The sequence below is a fragment of the Hemitrygon akajei genome, chromosome 6 (assembly GCF_048418815.1).
Source record: "Hemitrygon akajei chromosome 6, sHemAka1.3, whole genome shotgun sequence".
NCBI classification, from domain to species: domain Eukaryota; kingdom Metazoa; phylum Chordata; class Chondrichthyes; order Myliobatiformes; family Dasyatidae; genus Hemitrygon; species Hemitrygon akajei.
In genome coordinates, this window is record NC_133129.1 from 184470502 (window position 1) to 184496394 (window position 25893).

General features: G+C 48.0%; 1 protein-coding gene across 12 annotated transcripts in view; it reads right to left on the bottom strand.

Annotated features, from left to right (window-relative positions):
• The window catches only part of LOC140729753 (F-actin-monooxygenase MICAL2-like), a 261577-nt gene that overhangs the window by 60641 nt on the left and 175043 nt on the right, over window positions 1-25893 (bottom strand). For 11 of the 12 annotated variants that reach the window (XM_073049926.1, XM_073049935.1, XM_073049934.1 and 8 more), the window contains one exon: window positions 22530-22614. In XM_073049926.1, the coding sequence (XP_072906027.1) occupies window positions 22530-22614 (85 nt within the window). Of the gene's footprint in view, window positions 1-19808; window positions 20069-22529; window positions 22615-25893 lie in introns of those variants that run through there. The other variant, XM_073049936.1, reaches the window with a different exon arrangement.

Below are 25893 nucleotides of genomic sequence, written 5' to 3' on the forward strand. Positions count from 1 at the left end.
GTGGGTGTGAAGAGGGAGTGGTTGCATCATGGTCTGGTGTGGAAACACCAATGCCCTTGATCAGAAATTCCTACAAAAAGTAGTGGATAGTGCCCAGTCAATCATGGGTAAAACCTTCCCCACCACTGAGCACATCTACATGAAATGCTGACACAGGAAAGCAACATCCATCATCAGGGACCCCCACCACCCAGGCCATGCTCTCTTCTCACTGCTGTCATCAGGGACCCCCCACCACCCAGGCCATGCTCTCTTCTCACTGCTGTCATCAGGGACCCCCACCACCCAGGCCATGCTCTCTTCTCACTGCTGTCATCAGGGACCCCCACCACCCAGGCCATGCTCTCTTCTCACTGCTGTCATCAGGGACCCCACCACCCAGGCCATGCTCTCTTCTCACTGCTGTCATCAGGGACCCCACCACCCAGGCCATGTTCTCTTCCCACTGCTGTCATCAGGGACCCCACCACCCAGGCCATGCTCTCTTCTCACTGCTGTCATCAGGGACCCCACCACCCAGGCCATGCTCTCTTCTCACTGCTGTCATCAGGGACCCCCACCACCCAGGCCATGCTTTCTTTCCACTGCTGTCATCAGGGACCCCACCACCCAGGCCATGCTCTCTTCTCACTGTTGTCATCAGGGACCCCCACCACCCAGGCCATGCTCTCTTCTCACTGTTGTCATCAGGGACCCCCACCACCCAGGCCATGCTCTCTTCTCACTGCTGTCATCAGGGACCCCCACCACCCAGGCCATGCTCTCTTTCCACTGCTGTCATCAGGGACCCCACCACCCAGGCCATGCTCTCTTCTCACTGCTGTCATCAGGGACCCCCACCACCCAGGCCATGCTCTCTTCCCACTGCTGTCATCAGGGACCCCCACCACCCAGGCCATGCTCTCTTCTCACTGCTGTCATCAGGGACCCCCACCACCCAGGCCATGCTCTCTTCTCACTGCTGTCATCAGGGATCCCCACCACCCAGGCCATGCTCTCTTCTCACTGCTGTCATCAGGGACCCCCACCACCCAGGCCATGCTCTCTTCTCACTGTCATCAGGGACCCCCACCACCCAGGCCATGCTCTCTTCTCACTGCTGTCATCAGGGACCCCCACCACCCAGGCCATGCTCTCTTCCCACTGCTGTCATCAGGGACCCCCACCACCTAGGCCATGCTCTCTTCCCATTGCTGTCATCAGGGACCCCCACCACCCAGGCCATGCTCTCTTCTCACTGTTGTCATCAGGGACCCCCACCACCTAGGCCATGCTCTCTTCTCACTGCTGTCATCAGGGACCCCCACCACCCAGGCCATGCTCTCTTCTCACTGCTGTCATCAGGGACCCCCACCACCCAGGCCATGCTCTCTCCTCACTGCTGTCATCAGGGACCCCACCACCCAGGCCATGCTCTCTTCCCACTGCTGTCATCAGGGACCCCCACCACCCAGGCCATGCTCTCTTCTCACTGCTGTCATCAGGGACCCCCACCACCCAGGCCATGCTCTCTTCTCACTGCTGTCATCAGGGACCCCACCACCCAGGCCATGCTCTCTTCTCACTGCTGTCATCAGGGACCCCCACCACCCAGGCCATGCTCTCTTCTCACTGCTGTCATCAGGGACCCCACCACCCAGGCCATGCTCTCTTCTCACTGCTGTCATCAGGGACCCCACCACCCAGGCCGTGCTCTCTTCTCACTGCTGCTATCAGGGACCCCCACCACCCAGGCCATGCTCTCTTCTCACTGCTGTCATCAGGGACCCCCACCACCCAGGCCATGCTCTCTTCTCACTGCTGTCATCAGGGACCCCCACCACCCAGGCCATGCTCTCTTCCCACTGCTGTCATCAGAACCCCCACCACCCAGGCCATGCTCTCTTCTCACTGCTGTCAACAGGACCCCCACCACCCAGGCCATGCTCTCTTCTCACTGCTGTCATCAGGACCCCCACCACCCAGGCCATGCTCTCTACTCACTGCTGCTATCAGGCCTCACAGGAACTTCAGGGCTCACACCACCAGGTTCAGGAACAGTTACCACCCCTCGACCAGTCGGGATAACTTCAGTTGCCCCATCACTGAACTGTTCCCACAACCTATGGGCTCACTTTCAAGGACTTTTCAGCTCATGTTCTCAACATTTATTGTTTATTTGTTTGTTTATTTATTTTTATTTGCAGAGTTTGTTGGTTGTTTGTCCATCCTTTGGGGCACTGTCTTCCATTGATTCTATTATTTTTCATTATATTTACTGCAAATGCCCACAAGAAAATATATCTCAGCGTCGTTCTCCTGCTACTACTACGTCGACTCAGGCCTAGGGGGCCAGGGTCTCCTGCCCTCTTCCCAGAACCTTTGATGCCCTGACTAATCAAGAACCTATCAACCTCCGTTTTAAATATAACCAATAACTTAGAAAAATAGAGGGCAATGGGTAACCTAGGTAATTTCGAAAGTAAGTACATGTTCGACACAGCATTGTGGACCAAAGGGTCTGTATGGTGCTGTAGGTTTCTAACTTGTACTCCACAGCCACCTGTGGCAATGAGTTCCACAGATTGACTACCCTCTGGCTAAAGCAATTCCTCCTCATCTCAATTCTAAAGGATAACTCCTGATGAAGGGTTTCGGCCCGAAACGTCGTCACTACCTCCTCCCATAGATGCTGTCTGGCCTGCTGAGTTCTGCCAGCATTTTGTGTTTTTATCTAAAGGAACATCCTTGTATTTTGAGGCTGTGCCCTCTGGTCATAAACTCACCCATTATAGGAAAAATCCTCTCCACATCCAGTCTATTTAGGCCTTTCAATATTCAATAGGTTTCAACGGGATCGTCCTCATTCTTCTGAACTCCAGCTGATACAGGCCCAGTGCTATCAAAGCCCCCTCCATTAACCCTTTCACTCCCAGAATCATTTTGTGAATATCCTTTGAACCCTCTCCAATGTCAATGCATCTTTTCTTAGATAATGGGGTCTAAACTGCTCACAATACTCCAAGTGCAGTCTGAAAAAGTCCAAATGCCTGGACCTCAGCAACGACACAAGACAGATGTCCCACTATCTGGGGATCCAAGGCAAAATTTGATAGAAGTGTACAAAATTATGAGGGGTATAGATAGGGTAAATGGGTTAAGGGTGAAAGGTGAAATGTTCAAGGGGCATATGAGGGGGAGCTTCTTCACCCAGAGGATGGCAAGTATGTGGAACAATCTGCTAGCGGAAATGGCAGATGCGGATTTGATTTCAACATTTAAGAGAAATTTGGATGGAAGAGGTGTGGAGGGCTAAGGCCTTGGTACAGGTCAATGGGACTAGGCAGATAAATAGTTCAGCACGGATTAGATGGTCCAAAGAACCTCTTTCTGTACTCTAGCATTCTATGACTCTGTTGGTCACCCCTGCTGCTGTCCAGATCACCTCTGAGGGTGATCTTGGATCAGACAATGCTTGTGGGATTGCATCATGGACTCTACAATGGACGAGGGAGGTTAAGCCCATCATCCCTACTGGGGTATAGGCTGCGACAGCAGCTTCAGAGTCCTCTGTCCTGAGCCAGTTTCTCAAGTTGTACACAGGTGTTGCCCATCTTGGTGTCAGCATCGCCAGGCGTTCATTAGCTGGCCTCTCCTGAGGACGATCTGCCCTGTGGCTTCCATGGTCTTGCACCTACGTCATACGTCTTCTAGGCAGAGATCCCTCCTCCTCCAGGGATGAGGTCTTTGGATCTTCTGCTGGTGTTCCCCTCTGCGACTTACCATTTCCTTTGGCATTTGTCTGTCTTTCTCAGGGCTGAGTTGCTCAGTCAAAGCTCCCAGCAAGGATGGGAAGCGTGCGAGGAGCTGGCCGGATTCAAATCTGGGACCGCTTGCCTGGAAGTCTGCTGTGGATGCCTCTCCGCCACCGGCCGGCTTGTGTTTCTGTAGCCCAGTTGGGGTTGCTAGCTCCATGCTCAACCCTCCTCCCTTCACAGCCAGGCTTGGGACCGTCGATGGTGGAGGTAGATGAGACATGCTGGACTACGGTCTGGGTGCAGACTGATGACCAGGTTGGTGTGGAGCCCATTTCTGTGCTGTCGTACTCTGTGACTGGAGTCACCCACAGAGACAAGCCAATGAGGACTATGTTGTTACATTCTGGAAGGAGAAATCAAGGTAGAACTTCCACTTTAAAGGAAGGTCCCCGGTTCTTTTGTAGAACAGAGGGATGTTAGAGTACAGATACTGTATGTAGGAAGCATGCTGGCCTCTGTTAGTCATGGATATTGTATCGCAGCTGTCAGAACACACAGCAGTTCTCATCAAGGGGTCATCAGTGGAAAGGGTGAGCTGCTTCAAGTTCCTGGCTGTTAACATCTCTGAAGATCTATGCTGGGACCAGCATATTGATACAATCATTAAGGCACAACAGTGGCTATATTTCACTAGAAGTTTGAGGAGATTTGGTATGTCATCAAAGACCAACAAATTCCTACAGATGCACTGTGGAGAGCGTTCTAACTGGTTACATCACTGACTGGCATGGAGGGGCTAATGGAACAAACTACAGAAAGTTGTCAACTCACTCATGTCCATCATGAACACCAGCCTCCCCACCACTGAGGACACCTTCGAAATACAGTGCCTCAAAAAAGCAGCAGATTTTCTTTACACAACCATCCAACACATGCCCTCTTCACGTTGCTAACATCAGGGAGGAGATACAGGAACCTGCGGACACACTCTCAACGATTTAGGAACAGTTTCTCCCCTCTGTCATCAAGTTTCTGAATGGTCCAACAAAACTACATCACTATTTTGCTCTCTTTTTGCACTATTTAATTATTTTTATATTCCTATTGTAATTTATAATTTTTTTTATGTACTACTGTTGCAAAAAAACTAAATTTTATCACACAGTGAAATTGTCTGATTATTTTGGAAGACCTGCCCTGGCCCAGCATGTAGATGCAATTATGAAGAAAGCGTAGCAGCACCTCCACTTCCTTAGAAGTTTGCAAAGATTCAGCATGACATCCGAAACTTTAACAAACGTCTATCGATATACGGTGGAGAGTATACTGACTGGTTGTATCACAGCCTAGTATGGAAACACCAATGCCCTTGAATGAAAAATCAAATAGTAGAGGATTCGGCCCAGCACATCATGGATAAGGCCCTTCCCACCAGAGAACACACCTACATGGAGCCCTGCGGCAGGAAGGCAGTGCACATCATCAGGGACGCCCAGCACCCAGGACATGCTGCTGCCACCAGGAAGAAGGTACAGGAGCCTCAGCACTCACTCCACCCGCTTCAGGAACAGTCACTACCCCTCAGCCAACAGGCTCTTGAATAAGGGGGACAACTTCACTCACCCCATCATTGAACTCTTCCCACAACCTCTGGACTCATCTTCATGGACTCTTCATTTCATGTTCTTAATATTTATTGCTTATTCATTACCATTATTTCTTTTTACTTTTATATTAGCAGTTTGTTGTCTTTTGCACACGGGTTGGGTGTGGTCTTTCACAGATTCTATTGTGTTTCTTGTATTTACTGTGAATGCCCACGAGAACACGAATCTCAGGGTTGTACACGGTGACATTTCTGTTCTTTGATAATTAATTTACTTTGAACTTTGACTCTGATTCCCCCCCCCACCCCCCACCCTGGAAGTGCATCAGTCCCCTGGGGCTGCCCTCCAGCAGCAGCCTGTCTTTGCAAAATTTCTAGCCAACAAAAACAAAATGAGTTTATCTGTGACTATACCAAAAAGAATGTCAGGAGATTTTTAAAAATTTAAGCAAACAGAATCACGAATGAATGGAATTTGAAATATGTAAAATAAATATCAGAAAGAGAAAGCAAGCTGGCAAGAGGGGAGAGAGGGAGAGAAAGAGAGAGAGATGTAGAGAGACAGAGACATCGAGAGACAGAATGGAACAGAGAGAGAGAGAAAATGAAACAATGAGTGAGAAAAAGATGGTGTGGGAGAAAGGATTGTGTGTGAGAGAGTAAGAGAGAGGGAGCAAGACAAAGAGGGGGACAGTGAAAGACAACGAGAGAGAGGTGGGGAGTGAATGAAGGGGTGGGGAATGTGTGTGTGAGGGTGGGGATAGTGTGTGAGAGAAGGTGAGGAGTGTTTCTGTGACTGGGGAGAGTGTGTGTGTGTGGGTGTGGGTGGGGATTGTGTGTGTGTGAGAGGAGGTGAGGAGTGTTTCTGTGACTGGGGAGTGTGTGTGTGTGTGTGTGGGTGTGTTTCTGTGAGTGAGTGGGGATTGTGTGTGTGAGAGGAGGTGAGGAGGGAGAGGGAGGAGGAATCGATCCACACGGTCTGTAACCAGTGTCCCATCCACGACCTCCCCAGTCACTCCAGCAGAGTCAGCTCTCCAGGAACCCTGCAATGGCAACCATGCTCGGTTCACATAAACAAACCGTTCAGCAGATATTCCGATAAAAGTTTATACGTAAACAGGGTTATCGTTATCAGGGTTATCTCTGTTTGTGTTGCGGCTTGTGAAGAGCTGTTCTCGAGGAAGGATTAACAAGTTGAAATTCAACTTTATTGTCATTCAGCCGTATACCGTACACATATACTGCCAAACGAGACGTTTCTCTGGACCGAGGTGCACAACCCAGTACAGCACAAAGGAGGATACAGAAGGACTTGGGGTCCCTGTCGATAGTTCCCTCAAACTTGCCGCATAAATCGATAGGGTGAGTTGACCTTCTTTAGTCCGCTCTATAAAACTCCGGTCAGACCACACTTGGAATACTGTGTTCCATTCTGGTCACTTCATTATGGGAAAGATGTGGAAGCTTTAGAGAGGGTGCTGGTAGGCACAGATGCACTGGGATATTTAGAGATCATTAGATAGGATCAAGGATGATAGAAGAATGGAGGAGAGGGTGCGAGTAGGTTGGAAGACTGGCACAATATCGTGGGCTGAAGAGCCTGTACTGTGCTGTAATGTTTCCTATCCTGTGTTGTTTGAAGGTTGAAAATCATGTGCTGGGAATAAGGTTTGTTGTTAGGCACAAGCTGGTCATTACTGATGTTTCACTGATAATGTTGGTTGGCTCCTGTTGGTGGCATCAAGCCCTGGGTTACTGGAGTGTCCTGCGCCCAGCGTCTTCGCTTACTGTAACCCATATGCCACACGAGGTATTGTGGATGTTGAGAGAGTACTGCGATGTCAGAACCTCGACAACAGCTCATTGCCTTAACCCTGGAGATAACCTGACCGAGGGCAGGGATGGTGGGGAAAGAAGCGACCCTACACCAACCAGGGGCAAGGATGGTGGGGGAAGAGCGACCCTCCCCGACCGGGGGCAGGGATGGTGGGGGAAGAGCGACCCTCCCCGACCGAGGGCAGGGATGGTGGAGGAAGAGCGACCCTGCCCGACCGGGGGCAGGGATGGTGGGAGAAGAGCGACCCTCCCCGACCGGGGGCAGGGATGGTGAGGGAAGAGCGACCCTCTCTGACCGAGGGCAGGGATGGTGGGGGAAGAGCGACCCTCCCCGACCGGGGGCAGGGATGGTGGGGGAAGAGCGACCCTCCCCGACCGAGGGCAGGGATGGTGGGGGAAGAGCGACCCTCACCGACCGGGGGCAGGGATGGTGGGGGAAGAGCGACCCTCCCCGACCGGGGGCAGGGATGGTGGGGGAAGAGCGACCCTCCCCGACCGGGGGCAGGGATGGTGAGGGAAGAGCGACCCTCCCCGACAGGGGGCAGGGATGGTGGGGAAGAGCGACCCTCCCCGACAGGGGGCAGGGATGGTGGGGAAGAGCGACCCTCACCGACCGGGGGCAGGGATGGTGGGGGAAGAGCGACCCACACCGACCGGGGGCAGGGATGGTGGGGGAAGAGCGACCCTCCCCGACCGGGGGCAGGGATGGTGGGGGAAGAGCGACCCTCCCCGACCGGGTGCAGGGATGGTGGGGGAAGAGCGACCCTCCCCGACCGGGGGCAGGGATGGTGGGGGAAGAGATTACCCTCCCCGACCGGGGGCAGGGATGGTGGGGGAAGAGCGACCCTCCCCGACCGGGGGCAGGGATGGTGGGGGAAGAGATTACCCTCCCCGACCGGGGGCAGGGATGGTGAGGGAAGAGCGACCCTCTCCGACCGAGGGCAGGGATGGTGGGGGAAGAGCGACCCTCCCCGACAGGGGGCAGGGATGGTGGGGAAGAGTGAGATGAACTATCTGCAATGACACAACAAGCCACGTTTGGAATGTGGGGGGACATCAGAGGAAACACGTACAGTGACGGGGAGGGATCTCACTGAAATCTACCAGATAGGGAATTAGGCCTAGATAGAGTGGATGTGGAGAGGATGTTTCCGATAGTGGGGGGAGTCTGGGACCAGAGGACACAGATAGAGTGGATGTGGAGAGGATGTTTACATTGGTAGGGGAGGCTAGGACCAGAGGACACAGAGAGTGGATGTGGAGAGGATGTTTACATTGGTAGGGGAGTCTAGGACCAGAGGACACAGATAGAGTGGATGTGGAGAGGATGTTTCCTATGGTGGGGGAGTCTAGGACCAGAGGACACAGATAGAGTGGATGTGGAGAGGATGTTTCCTATAGTGGGGGAGTCTAGGACCAGAGGACACAGACAGAGTGGATGTGGAGAGGATGTTTACATTGGTAGGGGAGGCTAGGACCAGAGGACACAGACAGAGTGGATGTGGAGAGGATGTTTCCTATGGTGGGGGAGTCTAGGACCAGAGGACACAGACAGAGTGGATGTGGAGAGGATGTTTACATTGGTAGGGGAGGCTAGGACCAGAGGACACAGACAGAGTGGATGTGGAGAGGATGTTTCCGATAGTGGGGGAGTCTGGGACCAGAGGACACAGACAGAGTGGATGTGGAGAGGATGTTTACATTGGTAGGGGAGGCTAGGACCAGAGGACACAGACAGAGTGGATGTGGAGAGGATGTTTACATTGGTAGGGGAGGCTAGGACCAGAGGACACAGATAGAGTGGATGTGGAGAGAATGTTTCCTATAGTGGGGGAGTCTAGGACCAGAGGACACAGATAGAGTGGATGTGGAGAGGATGTTTACATTGGTAGGGGAGGCTAGGACCAGAGGACACAGATAGAGTGGATGTGGAGAGAATGTTTCCTATAGTGGGGGAGTCTAGGACCAGAGGACACAGACAGAGTGGATGTGGAGAGGATGTTTACATTGGTAGGGGAGGCTAGGACCAGAGGACACAGATAGAGTGGATGTGGAGAGAATGTTTCCTATAGTGGGGGAGTCTAGGACCAGAGGACACAGATAGAGTGGATGTGGAGAGGATGTTTCCTATGGTGGGGGAGGCTAGGACCAGAGGACACAGACAGAGTGGATGTGGAGAGGATGTTTACATTGGTAGGGGAGGCTAGGACCAGAGGACACAGACAGAGTGGATGTGGAGAGGATGTTTACATTGGTAGGGGAGGCTAGGACCAGAGGACACAGATAGAGTGGATGTGGAGAGGATGTTTACATTGGTAGGGGAGGCTAGGACCAGAGGACACAGACAGAGTGGATGAGGAGAGGATGTTTCCTATAGTGGGGGAGTCTAGGACCAGAGGACACAGAGAGTGGATGTGGAGAGGATGTTTACATTGGTAGGGGAGGCTAGGACCAGAGGACACAGACAGAGTGGATGTGGAGAGGATGTTTACATTGGTAGGGGAGGCTAGGACCAGAGGACACAGATAGAGTGGATGTGGAGAGCATGTTTCCTATAGTGGGGGAGTCTAGGACCAGAGGACACAGATAGAGTGGATGTGGAGAGGATGTTTCCTATGGTGGGGTAGTCTAGGACCAGAGGACACAGATAGAGTGGATGTGGAGAGGATGTTTACATTGGTAGGGGAGGCTAGGACCAGAGGACACAGACAGAGTGGATGTGGAGAGGATGTTTACATTTGTAGGGGAGGCTAGGACCAGAGGACACAGATAGAGTGGATGTGGAGAGGATGTTTACATTGGTAGGGGAGGCTAGGACCAGAGGACACAAATAGAGTGGATGTGGAGAGGATGTTTCCTATGGTGGGGGAGTCTAGGACCAGAGGACACAGAGAGTGGATGTGGAGAGGATGTTTACATTGGTAGGGGAGGCTAGGACCAGAGGACACAAATAGAGTGGACGTGGAGAGGATGTTTACATTGGTGGGGTAGGCTAGGACCAGAGGACACAGACAGAGTGGATGTGGAGAGGATGTTTCCGATAGTGGGGGAGTCTGGGACCAGAGGACACAGACAGAGTGGATGTGGAGAGGATGTTTACATTGGTAGGGGAGGCTAGGACCAGAGGACACAGATAGAGTGGATGTGGAGAGAATGTTTCCTATAGTGGGGGAGTCTAGGACCAGAGGACACAGATAGAGTGGATGTGGAGAGGATGTTTCCTATGGTGGGGGAGTCTAGGACCAGAGGACACAGATAGAGTGGATGTGGAGAGCATGTTTACATTGGTAGGGGAGTCTAGGACCAGAGGACACAGATAGAGTGGATGTGGAGAGGATGTTTACATTGGTAGGGGAGGCTAGGACCAGAGGACACAGACAGAGTGGATGTGGAGAGGATGTTTACATTGGTAGGGGAGGCTAGGACCAGAGGACACAGATAGAGTGGATGTGGAGAGGATGTTTACATTGGTAGGGGAGGCTAGGACCAGAGGACACAGACAGAGTGGATGTGGAGAGGATGTTTACATTGGTAGGGGAGGCTAGGACCAGAGGACACAGATAGAGTGGATGTGGAGAGCATGTTTCCTATGGTAGGGGAGGCTAGGACCAGAGGACACAGACAGAGTGGATGTGGAGAGGATGTTTACATTGGTAGGGGAGGCTAGGACCAGAGGACACAGACAGAGTGGATGTGGAGAGGATGTTTACATTGGTAGGGGAGGCTAGGACCAGAGGACACAGACAGAGTGGATGTGGAGAGGATGTTTACATTGGTAGGGGAGGCTAGGACCAGAGGACACAGACAGAGTGGATGTGGAGAGGATGTTTACATTGGTAGGGGAGGCTAGTACCAGAGGACACAGACAGAGTGGATGTGGAGAGGATGTTTACATTGGTAGGGGAGGCTAGGACCAGAGGACACAGACAGAGTGGATGTGGAGAGGATATTTACATTGTCTGTGTCCTCTGGTCCTAGCCTCCCCTACCAGAGTGGATGTGGAGAGGATGTTTACATTGGTAGGAGAGGCTAGGACCAGAGGACACAGATAGAGTGGATGTGGAGAGCATATTTCCTATGGTGGGGGAGGCTAGGACCAGAGGACACAGATAGAGTGGATGTGGAGAGGATGTTTACATTGGTAGGGGAGGCTAGGACCAGAGGACACAGATAGAGTGGATGTGGAGAGGATGTTTACATTGGTAGGGGAGGCTAGGACCAGAGGACACAGATAGAGTGGATGTGGAGAGAATGTTTCCTATAGTGGGGGAGTCTGGGACCAGAGGACACAGATAGAGTGGATGTGGAGAGGATGTTTCCTATGGTGGGGGAGTCTAGGACCAGAGGACACAGATAGAGTGGACATGGAGAGAATGTTTCCTATAGTGGGGGAGTCTAGGACCAGAGGACACAGACAGAGTGGATGTGGAGAGGATGTTTACATTGGTAGGGGAGGCTAGGACCAGAGGACACAGACAGAGTGGATGTGGAGAGAATGTTTCCTATAGTGGGGGAGTCTAGGACCAGAGGACACAGATAGAGTGGATGTGGAGAGGATGTTTCCTATGGTGGGGGAGTCTAGGACCAGAGGACACAGATAGAGTGGATGTGGAGAGGATGTTTACATTGGTAGGGGAGGCTAGGACCAGAGGACACAGACAGAGTGGATGTGGAGAGCATGTTTACATTGGTAGGGGAGGCTAGGACCAGAGGACACAGAGAGTGGATGTGGAGAGGATGTTTACATTGGTAGGGGAGGCTAGGACCAGAGGACACAGACAGAGTGGATGTGGAGAGGATGTTTACATTGGTAGGGGAGGCTAGGACCAGAGGACACAGATAGAGTGGATGTGGAGAGGATGTTTACATTGGTAGGGGAGGCTAGGACCAGAGGACACAGATAGAGTGGATGTGGAGAGGATATTTACATTGTCTGTGTCCTCTGGTCCTAGCCTCCCCTACCAGAGTGGATGTGGAGAGGATGTTTATATTGGTAGGGGAGGCTAGGACCAGAGGACACAGACAGAGTGGATGTGGAGAGGAAGTTTACATTGGTAGGGGAGGCTAGGACCAGAGGACACAGATAGAGTGGATGTGGAGAGGATGTTTACATTGGTAGGGGAGGCTAGGACCAGAGGACACAGACAGAGTGGATGTGGAGAGGATGTTTACATTGGTAGGGGAGGCTAGGACCAGAGGACACAGAGTGGATGTGGAGAGGATGTTTACATTGGTAGGGGAGGCTAGGACCAGAGGACACAGATAGAGTGGATGTGGAGAGGATGTTTACATTGGTAGGGGATGCTAGGACCAGTCTCAGAGTAGGACTCCCTTTAGACATAAGGTGAGGAGGAATTTCTTCAGCCTGAAGGTGGATAATCTGCAGAATTCATTGCCAAAGAGGCCAAGTCAATGTGTATCTCATACAGAGACTGATAAATTCCTGGCAATAAACTGCTGGAGAACTCAGCAGGCCAGGAGAGGAATAAACAGTCGACATTTTGGGCTGAGACCCTTGATCAGGACTGGAAAGGATTGGGGAAGAAACCAGAATGAGAAGGTGGGGGGGGGGGGGGGGAGGGAATGGAGTATAAGCTGGCAGATGATAGGTGAGACCATGTGAGGGGGAAGGTGAGTGGGTGAGGGAGGAAGGGATGAAGTAAAAAGCTGGGAAGTGATAGGGTGGAAGGTAAGGGTGCCCAAGGTTATGGGGAAAGGTGGGATAATGTCTTCGAAAATAAAATCAGCCATGTTTGAATGAGGATGATGGGGTGGAGATACATCTCTGCAAAAAGAGTTGTAAGGCGCTCCTTCCCTCCCCTAGCCTGCAGTCACCCTTGGGCAAAGTGTTGTACCTGCTTAGCCCCCGATCAGGGTCACGTGAAGCCATGGGAGCAGGTGGTGGACAGTCGAATGAGCAGCTGGTGCAATGGTTATGCGACCACTGACACCTGGCAGACAATCTCTGACGAGTATTGATAATGGCTGGGGTCACCCGTCTTGTAAAGACACTGTCCAGAAGGCTACAATGGCAAACCACTTCTGTAGAAAAATTTCCCAAAAGCAGTCATGGTCATGGAAAGATTGTAATCACCCGTGTCATACAACACGGCACATAATGATGATGTTTGAATGGTGGAGAAGACTCGATGGGCAAAATGCCTAATTCTGCTTGTCTATCTTTTAGTCTTATGGTTAAATTCAGTTGAAGAGGTTGAGATTAAACGGTGCGCTGTGAGGCAGGAGAACTACATGCCCCAGTGCCGTACCACACTGCGTGACGGATATCCAACGCCATGGGTGTGCCCCCGACAGAGTGTCGCTGGGGAGGATATGGATCTTGAGGGAGAAGTGGAGATGACATCTGGGGACCAGGAAAGGAATTCTCTCCCCTTCCATTGGGCTGAACATAGAATACAGAACATTACAGTACAGTTGTTATGCCTGCCCTTTAACCTGCTCCAAGATCAATCACAGGTTTAGAACAAGGTTCCCAATCTTTTTATGCCATGGACACCAATGGGTCCGTGGCCCCCATGTTGGGAACCCCTGCAGGGGAGATCTGAGAAGCTTTAATGATTGTGTGTGTTGCACAGGATTTCCGGTATCTGGAATAGAACATAAAACAGCACAGCACAGGCCCTTCGGCCCACATTATTCTGCCGACCTTTTAACCTACTCCAAGATCAATTTAATCCTTCCTTCCCATGGGGACAAATGTCTGAAATCACATACCACCAGGTTCAGGAACAGCTTCTGCCCCACAGTTATCAGACTCTTGAATAGTTCCCTAGTACTCCAGCCCTCACTGAGATTTGCACCTTATTGTTTACCTGAACTGCACTTTCCAAAGGTTCAAAGTTCAAGATAGATTTACTATTAAAGTATGTACTATAAATGTCACCATATTCTGCCCCAAGATTCATTTTCTTGCGGGCATTCATAGCAGAACAAAGAAATACAATAGAATCAATGAAAAACTACAAAGACTGACAACCAATGTACAAAAGAAAATAATTTTAAAAATATATAAAAATAGAAATACAATAGAATTTAGGAAAAACTATGAAATAAATGTATTGTGGCGACCCACTTCCCAGTGCACTCGAACCGGCTCACAAAGTGGCGCGCGCCGGCATTGAGGACGGTCCCAAAGAGGGCACCAAGCCTGCTTCACCAGCAAGGGGAAAAGCCCGCGCGCGGGACGGGACTGTGAATACACGCCCCCTACAGCATTCCCGCCCGGGGAGGGCGGGAACAGGAAGGCTTTAAAGTGAGGCCGCAAAGTTTGAATAAACCTTTTTGCAACTACAGCTCACTGACTACGTGTCGTTATTTCAGCACTGCGTGTAGCACACCGCTACAGTATCAGTATTACAGTGGAGTAAAGGGAACTACAGAGGCATGAGAGAGGAGCCAAAGTTGATTGGAAGGGAACACTGGCAGGAACGAAGGCAGAACAGCAATGGCTGGGGTTTCTGAGGGCAATTCGGAGTGTGCAGCATAGATAAATCCCAAAGAAACGGACATATTTCAAAGGCATGATGACACAACCATGGCTGACAAGAGAAGTCATACCCAAAATGAAAGTCAAAGAGAGGCCATATAACAGAGCAAAAATTATTGGGATATTAACTGGGTTCTCTTTATCCAGTTTTAGAACTTACGTGAAGATCTGATCACATTTTAGGTCGTATTTATGCAGAAACAGAAATATTTCTAAAGGAGGTCACCAACATTCTAGCACCACGGTAACGTTGAGGCTTTATAAAGCACTGCTGAGGACCTGGAGGATTGGGAGCAGTTTTGGGCCCCTTATCTAGGAAAGGATGTGCTAACGTTGGAGAGAGTTCAAATCCACAAAATTGATTCTGGGATTGAAAGGCTTGCCACATGAGGAGTGTTTGATGTCCCTGGGCCTGTGCTCACTGGAATTCTGGAATTCAGAAGAATGAGGGATGACCTTATTGAAACCTATCGAAAGGCCTCGTTAGAGTGGATGTAGAGGGAACATTTCCTATGTTGGGAGAGTCTAAGACCAGAGAACACAGGCTCAGAATAGAGGGATGTCTTTTTAGAATGATGAGGAGGCATTTCTTTAGCCAGAGAGTGGAGAATCTGTGGAATTCATTTCCACAGGAGGCTAAGACATCAGGTGTATTTAAGGCAGAGATTAATTAGTCAGGGCATGAAGGGATATGAGGAAAAGGCAGGAGATTGGGTGATGCACCATCAATAACTCACGCTGAGACTTAGGAAGTGAGATATCGGCTTTTATTGACTGAAGAACAACACTACATCCTGGGAAAATGAGGGAGAGCAGCAGGCCACAGTCGCCTTTATACAGGGGTCTGTGGGAGGAGCCACAGGGGCAGTCAGCAGGGTCTGTGGGAGGAGCCACAGGAGCAGTCAGACAGGTATATCTAGTTCACCACATTGGGGATGAGAGGAAAATAGATCAGCCATAATGAAATGGCGGAGCAGGTGCAATAGGCCAGATGGCCTTATTCTGCTCTTATGTCTTATGATCTGATGGCTAAATAGCAGGCAGGATAGACAAAGGAGAATCCGTGGATGTTTGGTACTTTTCAGAAAGCTTTTGACAAGTTGCCACTCATGAGGCTGCTAAACAAGAGCCCATGGTATTACAGAAGAGATTCTAGCATGGATAAAGCAGTGGCTGACTGGCGGGAGGAAAAGAGTCAGAATAAAGGAAGCCTTTTCCCGACAGGCTGCCGGTGATTAGTGGTGTTCCACAGGGGTCTGTGTGGGGATCAATTCTTTTTACGTAGAATGTCAGTTATTTGGATGATGCGACTGATGGCTCTGTTGCAAAGTTTGTGGATGATACAAAGGAGGGACAGGTAGTGAGGAGAAACAGAGAGTCTGCTGAAGGACTTTGTCGGGAGAACAGGCAAGGAAGTGCCAGATGGAATACGGTGTCGGGAAGTGTATGCCCAATTCTGCTCTCGTTGGCCAGAAAGAATGACAATCTTCAAATCAGTGAATTCAAATGAATCAAGGACAGTGGAAGCAGTCTTTGTTCTTGCCGTGTACTTGGCGGATGGAGGCTGCCATTTTGTGAAGGCACTCAATTCTCCATTTTGTGAGCTTGACATGCTGAGGTAATCTGCTGGACTGGAGGTCATTTCCAAATAAGGAGTTGTTTGTGAGGTGTTCTTTGGTTGGCTATAACATGCAGACTTGTGAATGCCTGAGGCGATTCAAGCTCATTGCTGACTGAGAACAAAGAGCCATGAGTCAGCAACTGTCCCTTGATGGGAAGAGGACAATAGATGGATGCTGCTTTGGACCAGAGCCAATGACCAGGTGTTAAAGGCCAGACACATGACCTGCGGCCAATGACACGGGAATGCGACATTTGAATTGATAAGAAATGGATATAAAAGTGGATGCTTTGTGGGTGCTGGTGGTGGTAACTTCGAAGAATAACCATCACAGATACAAGCAAGAAGAACCCTGCGTGAAGCACGTGGAGAGTGAATCGGGACCACGAGGAACAAGGAGCACCTGGCCAGCGTAAATTCCTCCGCCCGGGTAATACCTTTGCTATTCTTTGACTATCCAGGAGAGTCAGGGACACTTAGCAGGTGTGCGCACAAGGTACTTAGTGTATGAATTCACATATTAGTTAGTTTGAACAATAAAGGTAATTGTCAGTAAATACAGATCTCTCTGTGCCTCACTCAGAATCGTTGGAAGAGGTAGAAGTGGTATCTCTCTCTCTCTCTCTTTCCAACAGTCTCAATGTCTGAGAACTACACATAAATAAAGACTGACAAACAACTAATGCGAAAAAGACAAGTTTGCAAATAAAATATATTACTGAGAACATGAGTTGTTAAGAGTCCGTGAAAGTGAGTCTGTAGATTGTAAAATCAGCCCATGTGCTTCTAAACTTACCGTATCCATGTATCTGTCCAAATATCTATAAATGTTGGTGATATACCCGTTTCAACCACTTTATTCTGCATTCTGTTGCTGTTCTATCGTGTTCTACCTCAATGCACTGTGAAGTGATCAGATCTGTACGGATATTGTGCAAGACAAGCTTTTCACTGTATCTCCGTACATGTGACAATAATAAACCAATTCCCATTCCAAGATGGAAGGTTCCAGAAGAGAAGGGCCCTCCCCATGAAAAAAAGGAAGCAAGAACTTGAGATGCCGGAACCAGGAAAGTTGTCCGCTCCGAGCTGCCGAAGGTTTTATACAGTTTGAGCTCCCAGCACCAAGGCCACCTGGAATGGGAGGCAAGAGGCAGGTTAATAACAACAGGTCCATCTACTCACTGTTGTTAGAAGACGCGAGTGAGCAGGGCCAGTTCTGGTGGATCACAAATGTGAGCTGGGAGGAAGAGAGTTGAGGTTCAGTTGTGACTTGGTCCTGGAGCCCTCCAGCCCAGAAATACGACATTCTGCCCAACATTCCCTTCTAAACTAGTCTCATTTGCCCAGGTTTGGCCCAATACACACTTGGAGTATTGTAAGCAGTTCTGTGCCCCGTATCTAAGAAAGGATGTGCGGGCATAGGAGAGGGTACAGAGGAGTTTCACGAGAATGATCTCGGAAAGTGTAATGTAGGAGGAGCATTTAGTGTACTCACTAGAGTTTAGAAAAACGAGGGAGGGTGTCTCATTGAAACTTCATCAAATATTGAAAGGCCTAGATAGAGTGGACAAGGAGAGCATGTTTCCTATTGTGAGTGAGTCCAGGACCAGAACAGAGGGACGTCCATTTAGAACAGGGATGAGGAGGAATTTCTTTAGCTAGAGAGTGGCGAATCTGTGGAATTTATTGCCACAGTTGGCCGTGGGGGGCCGAGTCATTGGATATACTTACAGCAGAGGTCGATAGGTTCTTGGCTAGTCAGAGTGTAAAAGGATACGGGGAGAAGGCAGAATAATGGGTTGAGAGGGCTAATATGATGGAATGGTGCAGCAGACTTGATGGACCAAATGGCCTAACTCTGCTCCTGTGCCTTATGGTCTTGTATATCCCTCTAAACTTTTCTTATCCACTTAGCTGCCCAATTACACATTAAGTGTTGTTCATGTACCTGCCTCAACCATTCTCTCTGGCAGCTCATTCCTTATTCAGACCTCCCTCTGGGTGAAAGAGGTGACGTTTCAGAGGGAGCACCTCGTATTGATGGAGATGTCCATCAGTGAGGAAGCTGGGGGCTCGGAGATGCTGCCATTGCTTACTGCGAAAATCGTATGTTCCATTAAATTTAATTCTGTTTAGTTCCTTCCTCTCTACAAGCAGGCACTTGGCAGCTGACATCACAGTCTGACCCAGAGACATCATCTGAAGCACACAGTATGGGACAGATGCACCTCAAATTCATGTCTGTGGGAGGGGTGGTACTGAGGGGGGATCACACTGTGGGAGGGGGTGGTTCTGAGGGAGAGTCACTGTGGGAGGGGCAGTACTGAGGGAGCTTTAAACTCTCTATCTCACCATCTCTCTGACCATAGACATTGGAGCAGAGCTGGTCCATTTGGCCCATCAAGTCTGCTCCTGCAAAAACATTCAAGGCAATTCCTTCCAATTGGATCTATGTGGAAACAGAGGGGAATCCACTCTGGAAGCAAGAAAAGCTGCCTGAGATGTTGGTGAGACCACACTTGAACAACTGTGTACTTTAACTCTTGCCCAACTATGGGAGGATGGTCACGATAGCGTAGCGGTAAGTGCAACGCTGTTACAGCACATGGCATTGGAGTTCAGAGTTCAATTCCAGCGTTCTCTGTAAGAAAGTTTGTACTTTTCTCCTGTGAGCGCTTGGAACTCCTCCCACAGACCAAAGATGTACCACTAAGATGGCCGTTGTAAATTGTTCTGTAAGTAGGCTAAGGTTAGACCGGAGAATTTCTGGGCAGAGCAGCTCGTTGGGCCGGAAGGGCCTGTTCCACACCGCATCGCCAAATAAAATAACTAAATACAGTAAACTTGAAAGTCTGAGTCCTTAAGAGTCATTGAAAAGAGCAGGACAGAAATAGCTCCTTCAGCCCATCTCATTCATGCTGGACCATTTCAACTGCCTACTCCGATTGACCTGCACCAGGACGACAGCCTCCATGTCTCTATCATCTATGTACCTGTCCAAACTTCTCTAAAAGGTCGCACTCATGCTTGTATGCGTCACTTGCGCTGGCATCTCGTTCCACACTCTGAGTGTGGACATCTGTGGTCCCATGGAAATAGTGTGGAAAAGAGTCTTCAGGATATTGCCTGAGTGCATTTCTGAAGTCACACACAGGTCTCCATTGTACCACTCAGAATTCTCTCTCCTCTCTTTGATAAACAAGCTCAGCAGGTCAGGCAGCATCTACGGTGGGGGAAAACAGTCGACATTTTGGGTCAAGAACCTTCATCAGGGCTCAGCTGGGACCTTCCTTTACCACTTAATCAAATATCAAGTCACAACAGAACCTCAGCAACATCTTCCCCAAGGGGTTACATTGAGGAACAGCAAGGGTTGTCCCAGAGCTCCACAAGGTGCCGGGCATACAGTGGGTTTGCAATCAGGCGCTCACTCACGGCTTTGGGAGAAGAATTCGCGGGAGAACACCTTCAGGAAAAGAAAGATAAAGAACCAGCAAGTACTTTACAAAGCGTCTACTTTAATTTAATCTTTGCTTACAGATTTAGGAATCATAAATAATGACATATACAATCATGTGCACGATACAGCACTTTGTGAGAATTTGGTAAATAATACAATTTCTGGGGAAAAAAGGCTTCTTAAACATTTTCCTTATTTATATTCTACTAATGAAATAGGAACCCTTCTGTTAAACCTTTGTCAGATGGGTTGGGATTCAAATATCCTTTGGTTTTCATCCTTTAAAGATAAGTGGACTCTGCAATAGAAGATACAGGAGAGTATAGAGTGTGCTGGAGGAGTGTGAGCGGGTTTGATTTATAAATCACGAAGTGCACTTGTCGTTCATGCATAATTGGGTTGATTTGCCTCATTCATTGGCTAGCAGATGAAGCAAGTCTTTCAGTCCTGTTAGTACACAGCCCTACAGCTGTTAAACCTCCTGAATAAATCCATTAAAACAATCAAACACACGTCTGTGGTTTGCTCCAGAAATCTTACGCAGAGAGGAGTTACACCAGTCTTCTCACTTTGATCTGCTTGGAGGAAAGTAAGTCTGGGGAAACACACTGGGAGACGGACAGGGCCTGAAGTTCCTCCCCCAGGTCACTGGAAAGGGACTCAAAATTGTCCATACAGACAGAAAGAGGAATTTCACATAAAACCGTCACACAGAGTGATTCCATCTCCTTCCTCTCTGAGTTAAATTTATAGAGAAATCCACAGAAATCTCTGTGACATAAAAGGTCAAACTCTTATTTATTTATTTTTTACAGATTCAGATTGTCTAACAATTTATATTTTCAGCTTTTTAAATATATAAAAGGAAATTTTCTTCAGTTTTAGTGAATTTAAATAATAGAACTGCAGAAATAAAAATCACAGGTCTTGCATCTTGCTAATATGTCATGATTCACCAAATAAGGGGACGCTCAGCTTTGTCTGTTGTAAAATTTTGGAAGGATATCAGAAAAGGATGGGTTTAACTCCATTCATGGAGGCTGTGACCGGCTTGTGCACTAGTAAGCAGCGTAAATTGGCAGTATATTGGAAAATAAATCATTCTAAAAACTATTATTTGGTGCTTGTTGGTTAAAGCCACAGTCAGTAGGGAGCAGGTTAGAGTGCAGAGAAGAGGGCTGCATTACTCAACATGCGGAGTTCAGTGACAGAACATGCTGGTCAAGGCACAACCAAAGCGAGCGACAACAGAGACAGACTGCAGGCAGTGGGAGAAGGCAGAGTAGGAGAGGGGAAAGTGAGATTACCAAATTAAATGCAATGTCATGAAAAACAGGAGGGCACTGTTAACAGAGCAACACTTGTCTTATGATTACAGGTTTTTTAAAGATGGGGCTACAGCGACTCCAGTCAGTGCAACACTCCAGATCTTTTGCCAAGATTGAGATATTGGTTGATCGCTTGGGAACGCCACAGGACATCAACATCCCTCTGCCTCCCCAACCACCGCAGGAGCTCTCCCAGCCTCACAATGCAACGGGATCAAGTCAGGGCTGCCAGCTGACAGAGCTCTCGACACAGAAACACCTGCGCAAACTGAAACATGGATCGAGTTTCCTAACAGAAGACTCTGCATAAAATAACTTGCAGTAACGCATTTAAAACAATTGCACAGTCAGTAAAAAACATCCCCGGCCTCTGGTGCAAGGGGACATCATGACATTCACTTCAAAGAAAGCTACAAATATTAAAATCATTCACAACAATCTGGCTGCTTAGCAATATTGTGGAGCTCTCTAATATTGTGGAGTTCCATCTCCCACTGTAAACAGAGTTAAAACTCAGCGTCTGTGACACTGTTGGGGATGGGGAGGGGGGGCAGCAGAGGCTCTAAACTAGCCTAGCTGTGTAGGCCGGAAGCCTGCAGTGTAAGTCAGTGAACAACAATAGCAGATAGTTTCTCTGATGCCTGGGCCGATAAATCACTCCAACTGTAGCCAGCTATGGCAGACTTTCTTCCCTCGTAACTGGCAATAAAATGCCACAGGAACGCCAGGCAGTGTCCGTCCTTTCCATTGGGCTAAGCTAACGAGCGGTGAGGACGTTTGGACTCATCGCCGTTTTCAGAATCTACATCTCGTGCCATGGTTCAAACAAAAATAATCTAAACTTTCCCTGCTTTTTCTAAAAATGACCTCTGTATAAAAATGTAAACAGTTTAAAGCATAACATTATAAATTTAAATTTGTTTAAAAAGAAGTTATTTTTTGGTAACATGGTTATCACAAACATCACTGCCCTGGTTGTAAACCATATTGCATAAACCCTTCTCTGTACCTGATCGGCTGTTATCAATTGTCCAAAATAGTGATTTGTTTTAAAATTTTAAATAAATAGCTTTCAGTTTGATTGCCGTTTGCCTCATGGCACGCTGCGATGTCTCTGCCGCTAACTGCAGGCACATCAGTGCATTTTATACCCAAGGGCATTGTAAACCCATTCGATCAGACGCTCGGGGGACGAGCCTCCTTCCTGGCACATATGTAGCAGGATCTCCAGCTGAACTGAAAGCAGAGGAACAGTCAGACTCAGCAGCTCGTACAGGTAGCCATAGTTGTAGGCGTTGTCCTGCAAGTGGGAGCGGGCGGCATGCAGAATGCCCTGCATCCAGTTAGACAGGCGCCTGGGCGCACCTAACAGCAGCCCGGAGAGCCGCAGAGGCCAGCTGAGGATTCTCCGAGACAGCGAGCTCACGGTACCTGGGGGTGTGACGGCAGCAGTGCTGTCAGTGCAGAGGCTCCCTGACGCCTCACCCTCCGGATTAGCCAAAGGCGTGGCTTCGCCCTGGAAAACAAAGCAAAGGAGGTGACAGGTGAACGCAGAGTAACCGCGCACACGTTACTCTGAGGTGACAGGTGAACGCAGAGTAACCGTGACTACACCTTAATGCCTCACCGCTTGTAACACTGTGCCAGCGCGTGATATTGCTTGTCCAATGCAGCAGTGTGACGCTTAAACACTGTCAACGTATACTGTGTATATTACCTATATACCATGTCAACGTGACAAAACCTGTACACTGACAACAGTTTTACACTGTCAATGTATACTGTGTATACATTACCTATATACCATGTCAACGTGACAAAACCTGTACACTGTGTGACAACAGTTTTACACTGTCAATGTGTGGCGTGCTCCTGCCCAAGATGGCCATTCATTCAGGTGTCCAGGCAGTGGGTAGTCGAGAGCTTTGCCCAAGCTAACTGCCTGCCAGTCTTCCAGCATTATGTCCATGCCCAGGTATGCAGTATCAAAGGGGACAGTGGAGAAATTCTGGGAACGGTGGCCTGCGCAGGCCCTGAATGTTTTGTGGATAAAGTAATCATATTTTAATTTGAAATTGTGAATAGTTTTGTGAACTCTTGATTATTGCATGTTCTTTTGTTCATGAATAAATCTCTAAAGGATATATAAATAAACTGTGTGACAACACTTGTGACACTGTCAGTGATATTGTACTCTTCTTGTGTGTGTGACAACAATCACTCTTCATCGCAGAACTTACTCACAGTGACGGTCAGTGCGATTGTACTATCCCAGCGTTCGACAACAGTCATACTCTTCATCACGGAACTTACTGACAGTGACTGTCAATGTGGTTGTACTGTCCCAGCGTGTGACAACAGTCGTACACTCTTCATCACGGAACTTACTGACAGTGACAGTGTCACAAATCATACAGTCAGTCAGAGTTTATAACATTGCTAAATTTACAATATCTCTTTCTCTCTCTCCCCTAACTGGCCAGCTTTAGCTTTGGAACTTGCCCACCACCACCCAGCCATCTCTTCCCATGAGATGACCCAGGCAAGAATGAAATATCCATATTTTCCATACTTCCTTATGACAAAGGAGGATTTTTAGCTCATATATTGTTGTGCTGTGAATCCCAAAGTTAAACAACACTGCCATCGGGTTCTTGAACCCGAATGCAGAACAACAATCCTACCGGCAGTATGACTGTGATTCATCAACCTGATCAACTTGGATTATTATTTGTGTAAATTATGTATATTTTTATTGTGAATAATGTATGAATCTGTAAAATTCATTGTCACGGACGGCTGTAGAGGTCACAGGGTACATTTAAAGTGGAGGTTGATAGATTCTTGATTAATCAGGGTGTGATAGGTTACAGGGAGAAGGCAGGAGAATGGGGATGAAAGGGAAATGGATCAGCCATGATCAAATGCTGGAGGAGAATCGATGGGCTGAATGGACTAATTTGCTCCAATGTCTAAATAATTTTATTTAAATTATCTGTAATTTATGTCTTATTTAAATTTAGAAAAGATCCACTGCTCAGTCTTAAATTCGAAACAATCTTTTTATGATATCTGGGGACCTTTCCTAAATTACTTTTCCAATTTATAAAGTTTACCAGTGCACAGACTTTTAGGTACATTTTTATCTTCTCTTCTTAAGCAAATATGGTTTTTTTTTTCTAATTATCCATTATCATCCATCAGCTTTTTTCTGTGGTAGTTGGTAGGGGGTTGATTTTTTTCTATATAAAAAATTTCTTTTATGATGTATGACCTATCTTTAAATTTTTGATTACGGAGTGGTATACCTTTATGTGTTATGCTATAACATTTTGATCAATTTTATTACAATATATGAATGTATACAAGTTATGTTGAGATGGATCTATGTGTTGCACTCTGTAAATCGTTTTTTCTGAATAGAAATATTGCAAAAAGAAATTATCTGTAATTTATGTTAACATGTCTATGCAACATGACACAAGGCAACTGGCCTTTTCCAAAAGCTCCCTCCTGCTGGAAAGCATTATAAGGCAATTAAAACAAAAACCATACCTTCTTAAGTTTCTTCCTCCAGACAGTTAATCTGATCAACCATTCTAGTTAGCCCCACCACCCCCTCCACTGCACTGTAAACACTTTAAACCACTTTTTATAATGCTGTTTACATTGTAAATACACCCAGTGGCCACTTTATTAAGTCCACATGCTCGTTAATGCAAATATCTAATCAGCCACTCAAGTGGCAGCAACACAGTACATAAAAGCATGTGGACATGGTCAAGAGGTTCAGTTGTTGTTCAGACCAAACATCAGAATGGGGAAGAAATGGGATCCCAGTGACTTTAACCGTGGAATGATTGTTGGTGCCAGATGCGGTGGTTTGGTATCTCAGAAACTGCTGATCTCCTGGGATTTTCACACACAACAATCTCTAGAGTTTACTGAGAATGGTGTGAGAAACAACAAAAACAAAACATCCAGAGAACAGCAGCTTTGTAGGTGAAATTGCCTTGTTAATGAGAGAGGTCAGAGGAGAATGGGAGAACTGTCCAAGCTGACAGGAAGGCGAAAGTAACTCAAATAACCACATGGTACAGAAGAGCAGCTCTGAACGTACAGAACATCAAACCTTGAAGTGGCTGGACTACATCAGCAGATGACCATGAACAAACACTCAGTGGCAACTTTATCAGTTACAGGAGGTTCCTAAATGAAGTGGCCACCCAGCACACACGCTGGTGTTTATGTGTATATCTACATTCTATTCCATACCTGTGCTTTAACTTTATTCTTATAACTGTTGTTTTCTGTTGCATCTTATGTCCAGACCAACACACCACAGCAAATTCTTAATCCATGTCAATGTAAATGGTGAATAAATTTAATCCTTGATGTTAAACACGTTTGTAATGTAATGCACTGCTGTGAAAAGTTCATTTTCAGGACCTTAATATCATGTCTATAACAATAAACTTGAAACTGAATTTGAGGTTAATATCTCCAGCAGTTCCCCTCTACAAATGGGACATAGAAAAGTACAGGACAGAATATTCTGCCAAACTTTTAACCAACTCCACCATCAATCTGACTCTTCCCTCCTGTACAACTCATAACCCTCCATATTTCTTACATCCCTTTGCCCGTCTACGGATCTCTTAAATGTCCGCAATGTATCAGCCTCGACCACCATGTTTTATAAAGACAAACAGATTTGTTTTACCTGTCACATGTACATCAAAACATACAGTGAAATATGTCATTTGCATTATAATCAAATATGGTCCGAGGATGT